The sequence below is a fragment of the Capricornis sumatraensis genome, chromosome 17 (genome assembly GCF_032405125.1).
Source record: "Capricornis sumatraensis isolate serow.1 chromosome 17, serow.2, whole genome shotgun sequence".
NCBI classification, from domain to species: domain Eukaryota; kingdom Metazoa; phylum Chordata; class Mammalia; order Artiodactyla; family Bovidae; genus Capricornis; species Capricornis sumatraensis.
Window position 1 is genome coordinate 10254005 of NC_091085.1, and position 18906 is coordinate 10272910.

An 18906-nucleotide genomic window follows, 5' to 3' on the forward strand; every position below is an offset into this window, starting at 1 on the left:
AAAAAAAAAAAAAAAAAAGCAACAACCCACAATTGATGTTAAAATAAACAGAGCTTATTCCATTTCCTAGGTTCAGCCATAACACACCAACACACTGTGACTTGGTGCAGAGCTGCATGGCAGAGGAAACTCAAGGAGGGACCATCAAATCACATGGACAGTGTGGGGGATGGACAGTGTTCAGAATCACAGCTTCAGCTCTAGGTACAAAGAGGTAGGTAGCATCTCTCATCTGTTTCTACACCTCAGAAACACTAAACGTCCAACTAAAGAATCACCTGAGACTGATAGATACCAGAGTAGAAATAGTGGTTCTAGTATTTGGGGATCATGTTGCTAAAGCCAAACTGGGTCTTAAACATAGGCAGTGGTTATCTGTGAAGTCACGTAATCTCAAAGATGACCTCTTTCTCTAAATATTGCCTCATAGTCACCACTTGAGTGGAAAAAGTGCTAGATAAGAAAGACAGGAGTCTCTGGAGAATGCAAACATAGCCTGACTCACTTGTTCTGAAGTCCAGCCACTGATCAGAATCTCTTAGGGTCATTTATTTAAAAATATACATTTTTACAATCTTCCCATGTAGGGACTCTGATGCAATAAACCTAGGTTGAGACCGGGAACTCTGTGTTTTAAATAAGTTCTGCAGGTTTACATGATCATTGTACATGGTATTTTGGTGTGCAATGGTTAAACAGAAGTGTTGGCTCAACTACTGTGGTTTGTGATATGTTAGATAATCCATGTTTTTGCCCCACATATGTTCATTTTAAAAAACAAGCCTTCAGTTATATTAGTTATCTGTTTCTCCTTGGTTCCTAAATGCAGAGGAACGGGAAGTTTACGTCCCAAGTGCATGTATCCTTCATAACTCTAATGAATTATATATGCCGTGCTGGGTTTAGTCACTCAGTTGTGTCCGACTCTTTGTGACCCCACGGACTGTGGCTTGCCTGGCTCCTTTGTCCATGGGGATTCTCCAGGCAAGAATACAATACTGGAGTGAGTTGCCATGCCCTCCTCAATTTGTTCTATACTTTCAGTCTTAATTGTATAAGAAATATGTTATAGTTCTCATGCCAAAATATGAGATTATTGATTTCAATTCATTTTTTATTATCTTCATAAAAGCCGTGAGCTAAAGTTTTTAGATACTGTTTTATATACTCTAACTAGGGGGTACTACCTTTTGACTGTATTTACAATTTTAAAACTTGAATGGGCAAAAATCAGATATGTAACATTTCTTACCAAATGATACCTTCAGTTCAGTTCAGTTCAGTTGCTCAGTCGCGTCCGACTCTTTGCAACCCCATGAATCACAGCACACCAGGCCTCCCTGTCCATCACCAACTCCCGGAGTTCACTCAAACTCACGTCCATCGAGTCAGTGATGCCATCCAGCCATCTCATCCTCTGTCATCCCCTTCTTGTCCTGCCCCTAATCTCTCCCAGCATCAGGGTCTTTTTCAATGAGTCAACTCTTCACATAAGAATGCTTATTTCTTTCTAGATAAATATTATGTATTACCTAGGTGTGATCTCCATGTACAAGTACATTAACTAAGAATTGATCATAGGAGTATCTCCTTTAGTGGGTTTTAATCTGTGGCTTTACTTTAAACTCTAGGAATTCACTCAGTCCTGAGTACATAAGGGGATTGAACAAAGGTCTGAGGGATATTGTACCTCCCCAACCTTTATTCCGTGGGCTTTTGCTATACTCGGTCTTGCTTAAAAAGGTCTACTTTCAAGTATTTTGCATATTGAGTTTCTATGTGTACCTTTTTTTGGAAAATGTGTTCTATATTATAAAAGGTCTATCCAAGATCTTAAAGAAAATCCTAAAGGAAATCAGCCCCAAATATTCATTGAAAGGACTGATGGTTAAGGGGAAGCTACAATATTTTGGCCAGCTGATTTGAAGCTCTGACTCATTGGAAAAGACCCTGATGTTGGGAAAGACTGAGGGCAGGATGAGAAGGGAACAAAAGAGGGTGAGATGGTTGGATGGCATCACCAACTCAATGGATATGAGTTTGAGCAAACTCTGGGAGACAGTGAAGGACAGGGAAGCCCGGTGAGCTGCAGTCCATTGGGTCACACAGAGTCAGATGTGACTTAACAACTGAACAATAAGGTCTTAATAATATAAGATTTATATATTTTAATATATATAAATTTATATATTATATAGTTATAAATTTATTAAAATCTCAAAGATTAATAAGAGCTCATTATTGGCAAAGCAGAAAGATATGTAGCCCTAACAAATGACATTTAAAGTAAGCCTTGAAAATGAACAGCAATTTGTCAGATGGTATTGGAGGAAAGATACTGCTGACAACAGGAGCATAATATAAAGGGGCTTGCCCTTTCCTGGCATGGTGGAAAATTCACTGTGACAAGAATGTAGATGTATGGTGAAAGGGGGCAGGGGCAGAAGACAGTGCTGAGACCAAGTAACAAACCATTTTCACTCCCAGCTAAAAAGCCTGGATTTTAACATTTAGATAACAACAAGCTAACATTAAGTAGGAAAGTAACTTGGTCAGAATTTTCTATGTTTAGCACAATTTTCTATTTTTAGCACACTTAATATACTGTTATATTAATTTATTGCAACAGTAACATCTTGAATATAGGTAGGTATGGGACAGAACTTACGGCAGGGAACCTGGATAAAAGGTAAGGTTGGCTATGATGAGGAGTTAAGAGAGTGATGGCATTGCCATGATAGAAATGAACATTTGCTTAGATGCAGAGATGAAAAAGATGGGCTTCAGATCAATGCTTCCATGAAAATCAGTGGCAGTGACACTGCAAGAGGGAAGGAAGCCAGAGGGTCAGAGGGTTGTCCCAGGGCAGATGGAGAATACAAAGGGAAAGAAAATTTGAGCTGACATACTCATTTCCCAAGAAGTGGAAAGAAGAGAAATCCACTACTGTTTTAGTTCTGCTGTGACCATGTGTAAAACAAAAACCCAATTGAGGCCAGTAGGCCAAATTTCCAGGGGCAAATTCTACTTGTTACCTCACTCTTTCCCTCAAAAAACAAATGGAGAAGACTTGACTGTGACTGTGCTCTTGGTCTCTCTGATCCGCAAGTCTACCTCCCTGCAGAGCAGTGACTTTTCGTGAAGCAGAGTGAGACGCTGAACCTTCAGGGTGCCACTGTCAGCTCATTAGCTGCTTGAGGTTGTGAATGCTTCTCTTTGCTCACAGGTTCAAAGCCTAACTCAGTGACCATGTGGATTACAAAATAAGACAACATTAATTTATTGTAACATAAACTGGTTTAATGAATAAATCTTTCTGAGTTTTCTGTGATAGAGCTTACATAAATAAAGAGAGGTTCAAAGTGAATTTTAAACACATGATTTTACTTCACCTCAATTTCTCTTCCTAATTTGAAATTTCTCACAATTCACTGGAATGGAAATTATGAACACTGACTGTCCACAATTATCCTTTTAGTTACTTCTTTGTATACAATGGAAATGACAAATATGAAAGAAAACCATGTGCTGTTTTTAATGTCATTTGTCCTAAAAACTTTTTCTGAAAACTCACACCAATGACATTTTGATAGCTTTAGAGAGATATAAGGTATGAAAAAAAAATTCTGATAACATGATATACAAAAATGTTGTTACATGTAGAAGAATAATATTCTGTGTGGGGGGTACTATTGCTCTGGGAAGTAAGGCCTGATCTTCATGGACATCTTCTTCATCGAGTACCAGGAGCCCTGCCAGTTCATCCACACCACTCCATCGTCCGTGCCGTGCTTTGCCATGTCCCAGGTGTACGCTCCACCCCAGTAGTATCTGCCATTGGGATTGGCTGCGTGACATCGGTTATACCACCATCCACCACCATCCTCTTTAGAACACTGCTTTGTGGGATCTGTAGTTTTCCTGAAAGGAAATTTGTTTGGAGTTATTACAACTGCAGTGCTTTCAAGTTAATTCTTTGCAAAGCCCACAGAGGAGTGCTGGGTGCAATATTCCTTCCCTCTGATTCTATATGAAAAGTCACAATAATGCGCCAAGGGCTTTCTGTGCCCTATAGTGAGAAAGGGAGATAATTGGGCCCATGAGGCAAATTCACTATTCGTTATGTTATCCTGAAATGATAGCTTTCAGATCTCTTAGTGTTACAGATTCTTAGAAAACAAAATGGAGGTTTCAAAAGACACAGTCCATGATAGACATACAGAAATCTAAGTACTCACTACTTAGAAAGTAACTGGGCTCAAATTACAGTTGTAATTACTTAATCTTGCTCCTCTTCATGTGTGAAATGAGGACAGCAGTGGCAACCTTATAGCTGAAGTGTTTCAGAGAGAGCTTAGTACAGTGCTGGCACACAGGAACTACCCAAGAAACGAGAGTCACTAGCCATGTTTGCTGTCATTAACGACTGCAGGCAGCAACACGAGCCGGGGCACTGAGAGCAGGAGAGAGGCAGCAGCACGTACCAGCCGTCGTTGTCTCTGTCGTACGTGCTGAAGAACATGCTGTTGTGGATGGTCATGGTCCGGTTTTCTCCAACCAGTTGAGAAGCCCCTTCTATGAGGGCATTGCCAGCTGTTCCTTTGTATTTGCTCACTGAGAGCTGATATTTGTTGGCCTCATTCTGTACAGTAAATCCTTCGTAGATTGCCATCACCTTATCGCCTTTCCAGTCCTCCATTTCAATCAAAAGCTTTGTGGGTCCCATATTGGTAAGCTGGCTAATTTTGTCATTTCCAAGCCAATACTCACCTAAAGGAAAAAGAAAATAAAATCTCACCAAAAATAAAAACTGTGAAAGCAAAAAACTGCCTTTCCCCTCTTATCATTAGCTTTTATGCTCCTTTTGTAAATTCTTCTTAACCTCCTAAAACTCCTAAAAGCAAACTACCAACACTATATTTTTTAAATGGAAAAAAATCTAAATAAAGAATGATCTTATTTTGTACTCCCAGTTGTTACCTGGTACACCACAGTATTTTTTCCCTTCTGCATTGGTTGCAATATTTCCAAATCCTTGTTTATATGGATCCCATTTCCTGCCAAAGTCAACACTACCATCTTGACGGTTCTGAATTACTGTCCATCCTTTGGTTGAAAGAAAAAAAATAACACATATTAACCAATAACAAATAATGTGCCTTTGGGGGGCAACGTCCGCTTTCCTTGCCCATTTAATTTATGCCCACTGATATTTAGTGCCCTTAAATAGACATAACAACGAAATAAATGTGAAAGGAAAACGTGCAAACTCTTTGGAAACTGCAAGTGCTTTATCTTTTACCCAAAACTGTGAATCAGAAATATTTTATAACTTCTAAAATATCAGATTGGATTCCAAATCAAATGGCTCATTGTTAGTTTTGTTAAAGCTAGGTTTTATTTCCTGGCATTTTATGGTATCAAAATAATTTCAGCATAATAGTCAAAAGCTATCAAACACGTACCTCCTTTTTCTGTTTTCATATCACAGTATACTCTATATGGTTTGCTAGAATCCTCAGGCTGAATGAGGTACATTTCAGATGTTTCACCTCCATTCCTGATGATTTCCTCACATTCTGCAACCGTAAGAGAACAAATTATATTTAGGGACTACAACATCATTACTTTGCATTTAGTCACCAAGTTTGTAAGATAACTGATTACTAAAGAATGTTTTATTTTAGACATTTGAGGATAAATGTTACAGAAACTGAAGCTTCCTCTTCCTAAAAATCACACTCGGTTTCAAGGAATCCAATCTTCCAAGGGAGTGAGAAAGCCCTTCTTCACCTTTTGTGTCCTGATATCCATAAACTCCCAGAACACATGTGATGGAGAAATCCCTACATCTATCCATGGTTCCCATCTATTCAAGCAAGTATGTACATTACACCCATTGTGCTACCAGCATCATCACGCTGCTTCCTACTCTTCAAAAGCTGGCAAGTGCATTAGGTATACTGGGGATATCTTCATGATGTGCTGGGATGTACTTAGGATCTTTTGGGGGAAATCCACTGAACTCGTTTTAGTTCTCTTATTTTCAGAGAGTGTGAATTCTTTCGTAACCTTCTAGAAATATGTTTTAACTAGTTACCTTTGCCAGACACCACAGGAATATTGCAAGTCACAGTACATGGGGTGCGGCAGTATTCCATCTGAGTTGAGACATCTGATTCTAATTTTTGTATTTTGCTTCTCAAATCTTCCAGAATTGAACGGAGCACACGAAGCTTAGTTGGGATATTACTGTTCACAGTCTCATGTATATATAACTGGTGCTTTTCCAGATGTGAGGAGTACTCGTTTACTACATTTTCATTATCTGGAAAAATGAAATTGTGTAGGAATGTTTAGCATTTTCTCTTGACAAAAAAAACTAAATGTATTCAACTATACAATCATGATTTTGATTTTGAGCATAAACTAGCCTCGGGCATTGGGCAGTCATGATATGTAGTTGCACTTAGGGAAAATTATTTGGTCCATGGTATACATAAATTAACATATAGTCTAGTCACTACACTAGTAATTTACTTTAGATTAAGGTAAAAATTAAGCCTAATGATATATTCAATAAGTTGTTTATTTATTTCTTTGATAAGGAAAAGAGGAGAAAGCAGTACTTAGGCCTTCTATCTCAGAAGTTTAACATCTTACAGAGTAGATACACTTAATTTACTTATCCATCGCACATAACTGCAGCAGAAATACAAAAGAAATATGCAAGAGAAATGCCATGATTCTTTGAAAAAATGTCCAGATTTGGGTAGGCTATTCCCTGAGACACCTATGCCTGGTTCAGTCACTAGCTGATTCCTAACCACCAGGCCAACAGCACTCAAAATTCAGATCTCAAATTTCAAACGATGGGATCATTATTTGCAATTCAACTGAAGATATCATAGACACATACATTTAAAATGTCAAAGGTTAAATCTATAAATGCTAAATTTTCACTCTGTGAATATATTATCTTCAGAGTCATAAGTTTCTTATTGAATAAAAATAAGGGCTCACAGTAAAAATGTTCACAGAAAATCATCCTTGCTGATGCCAGACTGGGAGTTAGAGTTGAATAGTGCTTACATAACAAGCTGCAGGTGAAGATGCCTAAGTGAGGACCTTGGGGTAATCAGGCTCATACTGAACTACCCAGGCTCATCTAGAGACCTGGATCTTCTCAGAACTGTGCATTCCCCATAGCACTCTGACAGTTTCAATTTTGTAATAGAATCAAACAGAAACCACAAAGATATCTACCTTTTACTTGATTCTGCCTTTGTTTCCATATGTTTTTTAGCTGAGTTATATATTCAAAGGTGGAAGAAGAGGTCTGGGAAACAGACTCCACATTATTACGTAAATCTTCTACACTCTTTCGGACTGGTCTTTCCTGTTTTACCAAAGTATCTTGCAACTGACATCCTGTAGGACACAACACACCCTATATACGAAGAAAATAGGCAACATAAGATGTAGGATTGAGGTATTTGCAAAACAAGCACATAGTGAAAATTCAATGATAACTTTCACCAATATAAAAACTTGCAATTTGATTTTCTTTATATAAGACCAGAAGTTCTAGACTCACCATTATAATTCTCTGAAGATTAAAAATAATCCTTACCATAGAACAAAGGTAATTAGGTATGAAAGTATTACCACCTGAACAAAGTGGGCAAGTACGAAGGAGAGGCAACATCCTGTGTCCTGATTTGTAATCTTGGTTGCAGACCAAAGGAAACTAGAAAAGCACCCTTAGCCCAAAGCCCAGTAAGTTTATGTTCTGTATTTACATCCAAAAGAAGCAAGCAAAATGACAGTGATGGTAACGTGGGTCAGTGCTCATCAGGAAGACACATGAATGCGGCTTTCTCCACACGGGAGGCCCATGGCGGACAGAGCCATGTGTGCACCCACCAGGTCCGGGTCCGCGTGCAGGCAGCCATCAGCATCAGGGGGCTTTCTCTCCACTTTCTTCTGGCGCGCAGTTTCTGTGACGGGACGAGGCCGATAGCCACCTCCGCTGATGGGAGGGGGCACAGGTCTCAGGCTGGGGGCCTCTTCCCTCCTCTTGTCATAGGGCCGATGACCGCGGGCATCCAAAGGTAACTTCAGGGGGCCAGGCAGAAATAAAACGAAGAGTGTTGCAGAAAACTTGAGATGTAGTATCCCAACAGTCTTATTTTATAACTTAGGTTACTAAATGATGATTTTTTAAGGACCATCAACTGACTAGCTATTGTTGGTAAATCAATAGGTTCCCCCAGGTCTCTTTAATAAGAGCAGAAAGAAAAACAGTGAAAAGAGCTATTGTACCCGGAGAAGTTTTAAAAAGAGTCCTTAAAAAAAAGTTGCATCAGATAATGAATAGCAATGAACTCAGATTCCTGAAATCTATACATTAGAACACACAAAATACTATGAAATCTATACTGTCAGGAGGAATAAACGTTCTCAAGCCACTTGGATTACTAAATTCCAGTAATTATTTATTACTTTCAATTTTTATGAATTGATTATTTCACTAGCTCTTAGTTAATAATACTTAAGTGGCAATATAGATGTATTAAAAACAAATGTATTTGTAATAAGACACCAATTGGCTCTAACACGTTTGTAAAGGAATAAGGTATTCTGGAGCCAGACTACTTGGTTTCAAGTCCTGACCCACACCACTTTCTAGTTTTTAAGACTGAGGGTGAATTACTTTATCTCTAAAACAAAGGTGGTCATAGTATCTGCTATATAAGATGATTTTAAGTATTAAATGACTTATTGCATGTGATACCCTTAGAAGAGTGCCTGGCACATATTAATTTCTCATTATTATCTTTATTGCAATCACACATAACAGTAACAGATACTATAGTATAAATGGCTTTTCCACTATTAACTCCAATCTTGTCTTCTATTAACAAAATTGTCAAATCATTCTCATGAAATTTCTTACATGATTGCTTTATCAAATGCCATGATTTCTCATTGAAAATAATTATTTCATTTAAATAATTATTAGTTTATGTGCATTGCAATTAAATTATTTGCAAATTAAAAATATAACATTAAAAGATGGTAAAGTGGAAAATATGCAATACAATGCAAAAGTGCTGGCCTGGATTAACTTTATTATCATCATATGGTCTTTGTCAGTAATTACACCTTTCAGGTATAGAAGGAAATGGCAACCCACTCCAGTATTCTAGCCTGGAGAATTCCATGGACAGAGGAGCCTGGCAGGCTATACAGTCCATGGGGTTGCAGAGTCGGACACGACTTAACAACTAAACCACCACCACCGCCACCACACCTTTCATTTTCAGGGTTTAATTAAAAATTAACAAAGGACTACATTTGTACCAGAGACTAAGCTCTCTAGCTATCTTGTGGGTCTAGAGGTCACTGAATAACTGTATTTGGAATTTTACTATCATTTATTCAGTAAGAGACAATACATTTAGTAGGAGAGTGCTAGACTTTAAACCTGGGCAGATTGGTTCCAGATTCCCCTGCTTAACTTCTGAAATTAAACTACAGTATGTTATGTGTAATTGCAATAAAAATAATACTGTATGAAGATTTGTAGGAAATATATATTTTGAAGATATGGTCACAGTCAAAGATGGTCTGTTCTAACAGAAATTTTATGAAATGTGATTCATCTGTTTATTACAAATAAAATTATAACAGAAGAAAAATACTTTCTTTTAGAGGATCATTAGAAAGGTAGCAATGGTGATCTAGCTTTACTAGAGAAAAGGAAATGAAAACTGTTTAAAAGAAATTATATGGATATTTAGGTTTATGAAGACCACTTATTGAAATAACTAAAACTAGAGGATCCAGTTGGAAGGATAAAAAAGCAAACTATCTCTGTAGATTAGTCAGCGAGAAGGAATGTAAAAGTGCTTAGCCTACTGCTCCATAAAAGTTGATTCTTACACATTCTTTACATTTTTCTTACCTAACTCAATTAACCATATAACTATCTTTTTATATGTATACTTTGATAATTAAAAGGAGCTATATATTATTTCAGGAGCTATATATTAGGTTCCATTTAAATTCAACAAATGATCCAAAATGAATCATTTCATTTAATTACTTCATTCACTGTGTACTTTTATTTCTAGTGTGGCAGATACTATGTTATATACAAGTAATTAGATTAGGAGTCATCTGATAATAAAATTTAAATTCTTAAAAGTGTCATTTTTCTAAATGTATTTTTGTATTTTGACATCTCCAAGCCAGTAGGAGTGATACTTGAGGCAAAACTGTTCTATGAATGAATAAACTAAATGGAGTGCTATATTTCATAACCATTAACAATAACAATATATAAATTTTTCAATAAAAAAACAATTTTTAATCTTATATCACAGAATGTGATCTATTTTACTTTTAGATTTAGTTCACAATTTTCATTTACCAATAGCCAATAACTTCAGGAGCTATATATTACCTTCCTTCACCAAAGAGCTACCCAGCAATTACAGCTTTTTTCTTTTAAAATATTGCTCTTTTATTTTATAGTCTGTGAAAATTTCAAGTTTTCAAAAAAATGAAAATCATACTACTCAGGACAACAACAATCAAGAAAAGCACACCTTACCTTAGCTCTGTTATCGTCTACCTGGGAAAATAAAGATGATAAACCAGAAAATGAGAAATTATTATTTTGTTTTTATGTAAGAAATACTATACAACATTCTTTAACTAAAATAGGTCCTAGAAATTAACAATTCAATTTCATGACTAAAATCAATGCTAATTTCGTTAAAATAAATATTCAGGTAAGATTATGATTTGGTTATTTTTATATTAATAGTATTAGTAAGAATATAATAATATGTAAAAGTCACCTCATCATAGTCAAGATGTCCGGCCTGAACTATAAAAGCGCACAAAAGTAGCAGTAATAGATGTTTCATGGTTTTAAATTTTTGGAAGTTCCAAGAAATCATCCTTTGCTTTGGACTTAACTGAGAGATCTTCAGTCCTATATATACCTGAATCCTGTGTTAGCTATCCCTTTTCAAGTGGTTACCTTCCTTAGTTAACATTTAATTTTTTGGTTTACTTGTTGACTGAGCCATTTTATCCCTTAAGCAACATCTTCCCAGCAAGACTTATTTACTTGTCATACAGTTGTTCTCTGTTGGCCAAGTTTTAGTAATACCAAAGTTCCTCAGTTCATTTAATTGGACAACATGATGGGAAATAGGGAAATTCCTAAAAGAGCTGCGTATTACATTTCCTGTGAAATAACGTGGATGCTACACAGGCTCCCAAAGAAAGTGTGAAGAAAAAAATACTTTTAATCTGAGCACAAAATATTGGACCTACTTACAAGCACCCACTAACACTGTGAACTCACTAAACACTTACCATAAATGTTGTTTGGAGGTAATCCTGTAATTTAGTTTTTGAAAAGGCCACTAAACTCAAGAATTACAGTACCATATGTTCATCTTATCTTTCAGACATTAATCAGAATAGCAAAATTAATATTCATGCCTTATGCTACGATAGACAAACATCAAAAAGAAAATGTAGTTGTTTTTTGCTCTAACCAGTTTTCATATTTTGTTCTTTATTGATACATTAAAACTTTCAAATAATTGTAAACTGTATTAAAATGATTAGTAGATTACAGATTCCTAAATGAAAATCATTATTATGGTGACTGGATAGATATTTAAAATTTATTTTTATATTATCTTTAAAACAATTATTTTAACATTAGTGAAGCCTTCATTTAAAGTGAAAAGAAAGTGAAAGTCTCTGTCGTGTCCGATCTATCAGGGAAGCCTTCATTTACCTATTTTAAATATAAGTTCAGACACTAAATGTGTCCCATTTCCTTTCATGATTTCCTATACGCTAACAAATGCATCTCTCTTATCTTTTCATTTTTTTGCAGTCTTACAAGAATCAATAGGAAAACCAAAGCCAACAGCATAAATCCTAGCAAGTGTGCTGCTTTACAGCATTTTCTGGACTTTTTGGTATGGAAAGTGAAACCTTTGTCATCCAATTTTAAGTGATTTTATTAAAAAGACCCAGGTTTGGATCTGAAGAGTGTGTTTTAAATAATGCTTGGAAATGGACTGCTGATAATGGAATGAGACACACTAAATTTCTTTCTTCTCTGGATAGCTTAAGTTGCATTCCTAAATCTTTTAAACTCAGATTTATAGAATCAAAGTATTAAGTTTAAAATAAGAAAAACAGTTGACTGAATTATTCCAAATTTACATCTCATTCATTGGGTTTCCCTGGTGGCTCAGATGGTAAAGAATCCACCTTCAATACCAGGGACCTGGGTTCGAGCCCTGTGTTGGGAAGATCCCCTGGCATGAGAAGGGCATGGCAACTCACTCCAGTATTCTTGCCTGGAGAATCCCCATGGACAGAGGAGCCTGGTGTGCTGCAGTCCATAGGGTCACAAAGAGTTGTACATGACTGAGAGACATTCTTAGAAGAATACACACTCTGAGGAAATCAGATGTATGTATCTACATGTTAATTAGAATAAGATGCAATAATACTTTCCTTCAAAATATAACTGACAAAAAGACCATTTTAACCATCTGGACAGGGTTTTAATGATGTCAGACTTTTACTGATTTAAAACAACTCACTATGTTAAGAAAACTAAAAATTTTTTTTTTGAGGTAACAATATCACATTATTACTTCATTTTCAAACACTGACATTACATCAACTAGCAGTAGAACAATTATTTAATTTCCAGAGGTCTGTTAATTTTTAAAATTCCTTCTATTATATCACAGTATCTTGTACAACATTAAAGGGAAAATTTGTTTACAGTCTCACTTTTCTGTTCTGTTCTGACAGGCATTCTCACCATCATCACCAGGAAAGTGAAGGAAGCTACTAAAATTTACATTCCATAAGACTGAGACTGAACATTCATTCCACAAATAGCTCTTGAGGGCTTTCTATGTGACAAGTAGTGTAATAGAAGATGAGGATACACTGGTGAATAAGAAAGACATAGTAGGCATTTGATTAAAACAATCATAGAATGAATGAGTGAACTATCTTTTCATTGAAACAGGCCTCAAATGCCAAGTTCTAATAATCACTTTTTTATTTTAAGTTCTAAAAATGATGAAACTGAGGCTCAGAGGTTAAGAACTCAAGGTGTACTGGTACCAGGATTTGACCCATGTCTGTCTAATTAGACAGTTCATACTCTGTGTCCATTACAACATATTGCCCAACAAAATGCAAACATGGTAAAGAAATGGCCCAGGTTTGCTGTTGTTGAATTGGCTAGCCATTTTTTCTTGAAACTATAGTGTCTCAGACTCCCATCCTTATTTTCTCTTACATTTTCGCTGTAATATGCGAGTGTGGGTTGGATATTCATATCTGCGTGAGAGGCATGACTGATGGAGTGGTAATAACTATGAGTTTAAGCCTAGTTATTGCTAGAGTTTTCACAGAGTTTTATACAGCTATACCAACACTTTAAAGTGTGTAATATTACACAGTAAATTACTGTAGTTTCAATGAGAAGAAATACATTTGCAGAGATTCTGCTTACTAAAATATTTCTTTAAAAAAAAAAAAAACCGTTGATGCCATTGGTGGAGGAGGAAGGGAGTACTATTTGTGCAGTTATACTTTTAGATCAATAGTGCAGGGTTCTTTGTAGTAGCTGATCCCCTTATGTAAGTCAAGGGCAGTAAATCAGTGACAGAGAAAACAGAAATAATCCATCCTGCCCAGCAGCTCTCTGGCAAGAAGGGTGGACTTGCCGGCACCGATAGTCAATGAATTTGTCCTTGAGGCTTTTACAATTCAAGTCAGGCTCAGTAATAGCACACAAGGCAATCTGTGTACATAAAATGTTTATAGAGCACCTACCTTGTGCTAGAGGCCAAGGATACTTTGGTCACCAAAATGGACAAGCACCCTGTCCTCATGAAGCTTTGTATTTAGAAAGGAAAGGAAAGTTGCTCAATCGTGTCCGACTCTCATGGACTGTAGCCTACCAGGCTCCTCTGTCCATGGGATTTTCCAGGCAATGGTACTGGAGTGGATTGCCATTTCCTTCTCCAGTGGATCTTCCTGACCCAGGGATCGAACCCATGTCTCCTGCATTGTAGACAGACACTTCACCGTCTGAACCACTGGGGAAGTCCTTGTGTTTCAAGGGGTAGACAAAAATAAAAAACTGCTTATATGTGCTGAACCTGAAACCTTGTGCCAAAGCAGGGGAAATGTGGAGCTTTGGGAACAGTAACTTACAGACCCAAACCTTCTTCCCAGGGAAAAATGACTTCAAAAGCCTTTTGGACTTGAAACTTGTGGTTTGAGTGACTATATAGTTATATCAGACACCTGGCACATAATCAGTTCAGTTCAGTCGCTCAGTTGTGTCCGACTCTTTGCAAACCCATGAATCACAGCATGCCAGGCCTCCCTGTCCATCACCAACTCCTGGAGTTTATGCAAACTCATGTCCATCAAGTCGGTGATACCTTCCAGCCATCTCATCCTCTGTCATCCCCTTCTCCTCTGGGCCCCAATCCCTCCGAGCATCAGGGTCATTTCCGAAGAGTCAACTCTGCACACGATAGGTTTTAACAAATAATAATATACATTGAACTAGTCTGTGAACATAGAATGAGTGAATAATTGAATGAACAAAATTAAATACTGATTATCTTTGTTTAAACTATTCTCCAAGCCAGTCTTCAGCAATATATGAACCATGAACTTCCAGATGTTCAAGATGGTTTTAGAAAAGACAGAGGAATCAGAGATCAAATTGCCAACATCCACTGGATTGTCAAAAAAGCGAGAGTTCCAGAAAAAACATCTATTTCTGCTTTTATTGACTATGCCAAAGCCTTTGACTGTGTGGATCACAATACACTGTGGAAAATTCTGAAAGAGATGGGAATACCAAGACCACCTGACCTGCCTCTTGAGAAACCTGTATGCAGGTTAGGAAGCAACAGTTAGAACTGGACATGGAACAACAGACTGGTTCCAAATAGGAAAAGGAGTATGTCAAGGCTGTATATCGTCACCCTGCTTATTTAACTTCTATGTAGAGTACATCATGAGAAACACTGGGCTGGAAGAAGCACAGGCTGGAATCAAGATTGCCAGGAGAAAAATCAGTAACCTCAGATATGCAGATGACACCACCCTTATGGAGGAAAGTGAAGAGGACCTAAAGAGCCTCTTGATGAGAGTGAAAGAGGAGAGTGAAAAAGTTGGCTTATGGGAGGGGGTTTCATGTTTGGGAACACATGTAAGAATTAAAGATTTTAAAATTTAATAAAAAAAAAAATAATAATACAAAAAAAAAAAAAAAACAACTCAACATTCAGAAAACGATCATGGCATCTGGTCCCATCACTTCATGGGAAGTAGATGGGGAAACAGTGGAAACAGTGTCAGAATTTATTTTTCTGGGCTCCAAAATCACTGCAGATGGTGACTGCAGCCATGAAATTACAAGACGCTTACTCCTTGGAAGGAAACTTATGACCAACCTAGACAGCATATTCAAAAGCAGAGACATTACTTTGCCAACAAAGGTCCATCTAGTCAAGGCTATGGTTTTTCCAGTAGTCATGTATCGGTGTGAGAAATGGACTGTGACTAAAGCTGAGCACTGAAGAATTGATGCTTTTGAACTGTGGTGTTGGAAAAGACTCTTGAGAGTCCCTTGGACTGCAAGGAGATACAACCAGTCCATCCTAAAGGAGATCAGTCCTGGGTGTTCTTTGGAAGGAATGATGCTAAAGCTGAAGCTTCAGTACTTTGGCCACCTCATGCAAAGAGTTGACTCATTGGAAAAGACTCTGATGTTGGGAGGGATTGGGAGCAGGAGAAGGGGACGACAGAGGTTGAGATGGCTGGATGGCATCACTGACTCGATGGACGTGAATCTGAGTGAACTCTGGGAGTTAGTGATGGACAGGGAGGCCTGGCATGCTGCAATTCATGGAGTCACAAAGAGTTGGACACGACTGAGTGACTGAACTGAACTGAACTTTGCTTGAACAGAGACAGGCTTTGAGAACAATATTAAATCATTGTTAGTCTCTGTATGGTCTTTTTGTTTGTTTTCTTGCCATGAACCATGGTTTGAGAACCACTAGCCAAGGAGATGGAGAAGGCAGTGGCACCCCACTCCAGTACTCTTGCCTGGAAAATCCCATGGACGGAGGAGCCTGGAAGGCTGCAGTCCTTGGGGTCGCTGAGGGTCGGACACGACTGAGCGACTTCACTTTCACTTTCATGCTTTGGAGAAGGAAATGGCAACCTACTCCAGTGTTCTTGCCTGGAGAATCCTAGGGACGGGGGAGCCTGGTGGGCTGCCGTCTATGGGGTCGCACAGAGTCGGACACGACTGAAGTGGCTTAGTAGCAGCCAAGGAGAAATTAATACTGAAGACTTGGACCAGAGCTTTGACGGGCAAGCCTGAGACCAGGATGGCAGTGACAGACATGATTGGTTAGCAATGGGAAAGCACACTGCAGGGAAGAAGGCTAAGACGGCTCTGTCTCCTGTGGAGAGTCTCTTCTACTGATTTGGTCAATGCCAATTTGCTTTTCTTAAGGAAGCTGATAGGCTTCCCTGGCGGCTCAGGCAGTAAAGAATCTGCCCACAGTTTAGGAGACACAGGTTTGATCCCAGCGTTAGGAAGTTCCCCTGGAATAGGGAATGGCCACCCACTCCAGAATTCTTGTCTGGAGAATCCCATGGACAGAGGAGCTGTCTATCGATATTCAAAGAGTCAGACATGACTTAGTGACTGAACAACAGCAACAAAAAACAAAGGAAGCTGATATAGACCATGGCAATAAGGAGACAAATAGGACATTGTTTCCCTTCAACACAATGCCGATCACAGGAGCTGGAGAAAAGACAGAGATGCTGTTTTACTTCCGTCCCATTAGACTCAAAACCACAATGTTGTGACAACCATTTTGGAATTTGGAATGCCACTCCCTTCTCTTGGAATGACCCCTAAAATGTAGGAGTGCAGCTCCTGTGGTCCTGTTAGTATTGTGATACCTTGACCTTCTAGCCACAGGTGACTGAGGAGGGGTAGATCCCTTACCCAAGCCAGCCCTATCATCTTTTCTTCCCCAAATTTATGTTTGTGAAGGAAATAAGCTAAGAAAATAATCAGGTTGATTGGCTAGATGTATATTCATGGCAGCATTCTAGAGAGAAAGTCTACCAACATCAGCAGCAGAGGCCATCAAAACTTCTAAACTTAATCATTTGACTCTTCTGCCAATCTATGAGAAGCCTTCCTCAGTGATCAAAGAAATAGAGGAAAACAACAGAATGGGAAAGATTAGAGATCTCTTCAAGAAAATTAGAGATACCAAGAGAACATTTCATGCAAAGATGGGCTCAATAAAGGACAGAAATGGTATGGATCTAACAGAAGCAGAAGATATTATGAAGAGGTGGCAAGAATATACAGAAGAACTGTACAAAAAAGATTTTCTTGACCCAGATAATCACGATGGTTTAATCACTCACCTAGAGCTGGACATCCTGGAATGTGAAGTCAAGTGGGCCTTAGAAAGCATCACTACAGACAAAGCTAATGGAGGTGATGGAATTCCAGCTGAGCTATTTTAAATCCTGAAAGATGATGATGTGAAAGAGCTGCACTCAATATGCCAGTATATGTGGAAAATTCAGCAGTGGCCACAGGACAAGAAAAGGTCAGTTTTCACTCCAATCCAGGCAATGCCAAAGAATGCTCAAACTACCACACAATTGTACTCATCTTACACGCTAGTAAAGTAATGCTCAAAATTCTCCAAGCCAGGCTTCAGCAATACATGAACCGTGAACTTCCAGATGTTCAAGCTGGTTTTGAGGAATCAGAGATCAAATTGCCAACATCCGCTGGATCATGGAAAAAGCAAGAGAGTTCCAGAAAAACATCTATTTCTGCTTTACTGACTATGCCAAAGCCTTTGACTATGTGGATCACAATACACTGTGGAAAATTCTGAAAGAGATGGGAATACCAAGACCACCTGACCTGCCTCTTGAGAAACCTGTATGCAGGTTAGGAAGCAACAGTTAGAACTGGACGTGAAACAACAGACTGGTTCCAAATAGGAAAAGGAGTACGTCAAGGCTGTATATTGTCACCTTGCTTATTTAACTTCTATGCAGAGTACATCATGAGAAACACTGGGCTGGAAGAAGCACAGGCTGGAATCAAGATTGCCGGGAGAAATATCAATAACCTCAGATATGCAGATGACACTACCCTTACGGAGGAAAGTGAAGAGGACCTAAAGAGCCTCTTGATGAAAGTGAAAGAGGAGAGTGAAAAAGTTGGCTTAAAACTCAACATTCAGAAAACAAAGATCATGGCATCTGGTCCCATCACTTCATGGGAAGTAGATGGGGAAACAGTGGAAACAGTGTCAGAATTTATTTTTCTGGGCTCCAAAATCACTGCAGATGGTGAATGCAGCCATGAAATTAAAAGATGCTTACTCCTTGGAAGGTAAGTTATGACCAACCTAGATAGCATATTCAAAAGCAGAGACATTACTTTGCCAACAAAGGTCCATCTAGTCAAGGCTATGGTTTTTCCAGTAGTCATGTATCGGTGTGAGAAATGGACTGTGAATAAAGCTGAGCGCTGAAGAATTGATGCTTTTGAACTGTGGTGTTGGAGAAGACGCTTGAGAGTCCCTTGGACTGCAAGGAGATCCAACCAGTCCATCCTAAAGGAGATCAGTCCTGGGTGTTCTTTGGAAGGAATGATGCTAAAGCGGAAGCTGCAATATTTTGGCCACCTTATGCGAAGAGTTGATTCATTGGCAAAGACCCTGATGCTGGGAGGTATTGGGAGCA

The 18906-nt window shown here is 38.3% G+C and overlaps 1 protein-coding gene across 7 annotated transcripts; it reads right to left on the bottom strand.

Moving 5' to 3' along the window:
* Positions 1-3278: 3278 nt before the first annotated feature.
* FGB (fibrinogen beta chain) lies at positions 3279-10999 on the bottom strand. Of its 7 annotated transcripts, XM_068989758.1 has the most exons (9): positions 10872-10999; positions 10622-10642; positions 7927-8118; positions 7267-7450; positions 6101-6328; positions 5466-5579; positions 4981-5106; positions 4485-4770; positions 3279-3921 (listed from the first exon to the last, which is right to left on the bottom strand). In XM_068989758.1, exons 1-9 carry the CDS (start codon positions 10971-10973, stop codon positions 3690-3692), a joined length of 1485 nt encoding a protein of 494 aa, XP_068845859.1. In that variant the 5' UTR covers positions 10974-10999; the 3' UTR covers positions 3279-3689. The 7 variants fall into 7 exon arrangements, with proteins under 7 accessions (XP_068845859.1, XP_068845863.1, XP_068845861.1 ...); XM_068989762.1 differs by lacking the exon at positions 10622-10642 and having other exon boundaries at positions 7267-7416; positions 8061-8118; positions 10872-10988; XM_068989760.1 differs by lacking the exon at positions 10622-10642 and having other exon boundaries at positions 4981-5097; positions 10872-10988.
* Between the last annotated feature and the right edge of the window lie 7907 nt (positions 11000-18906).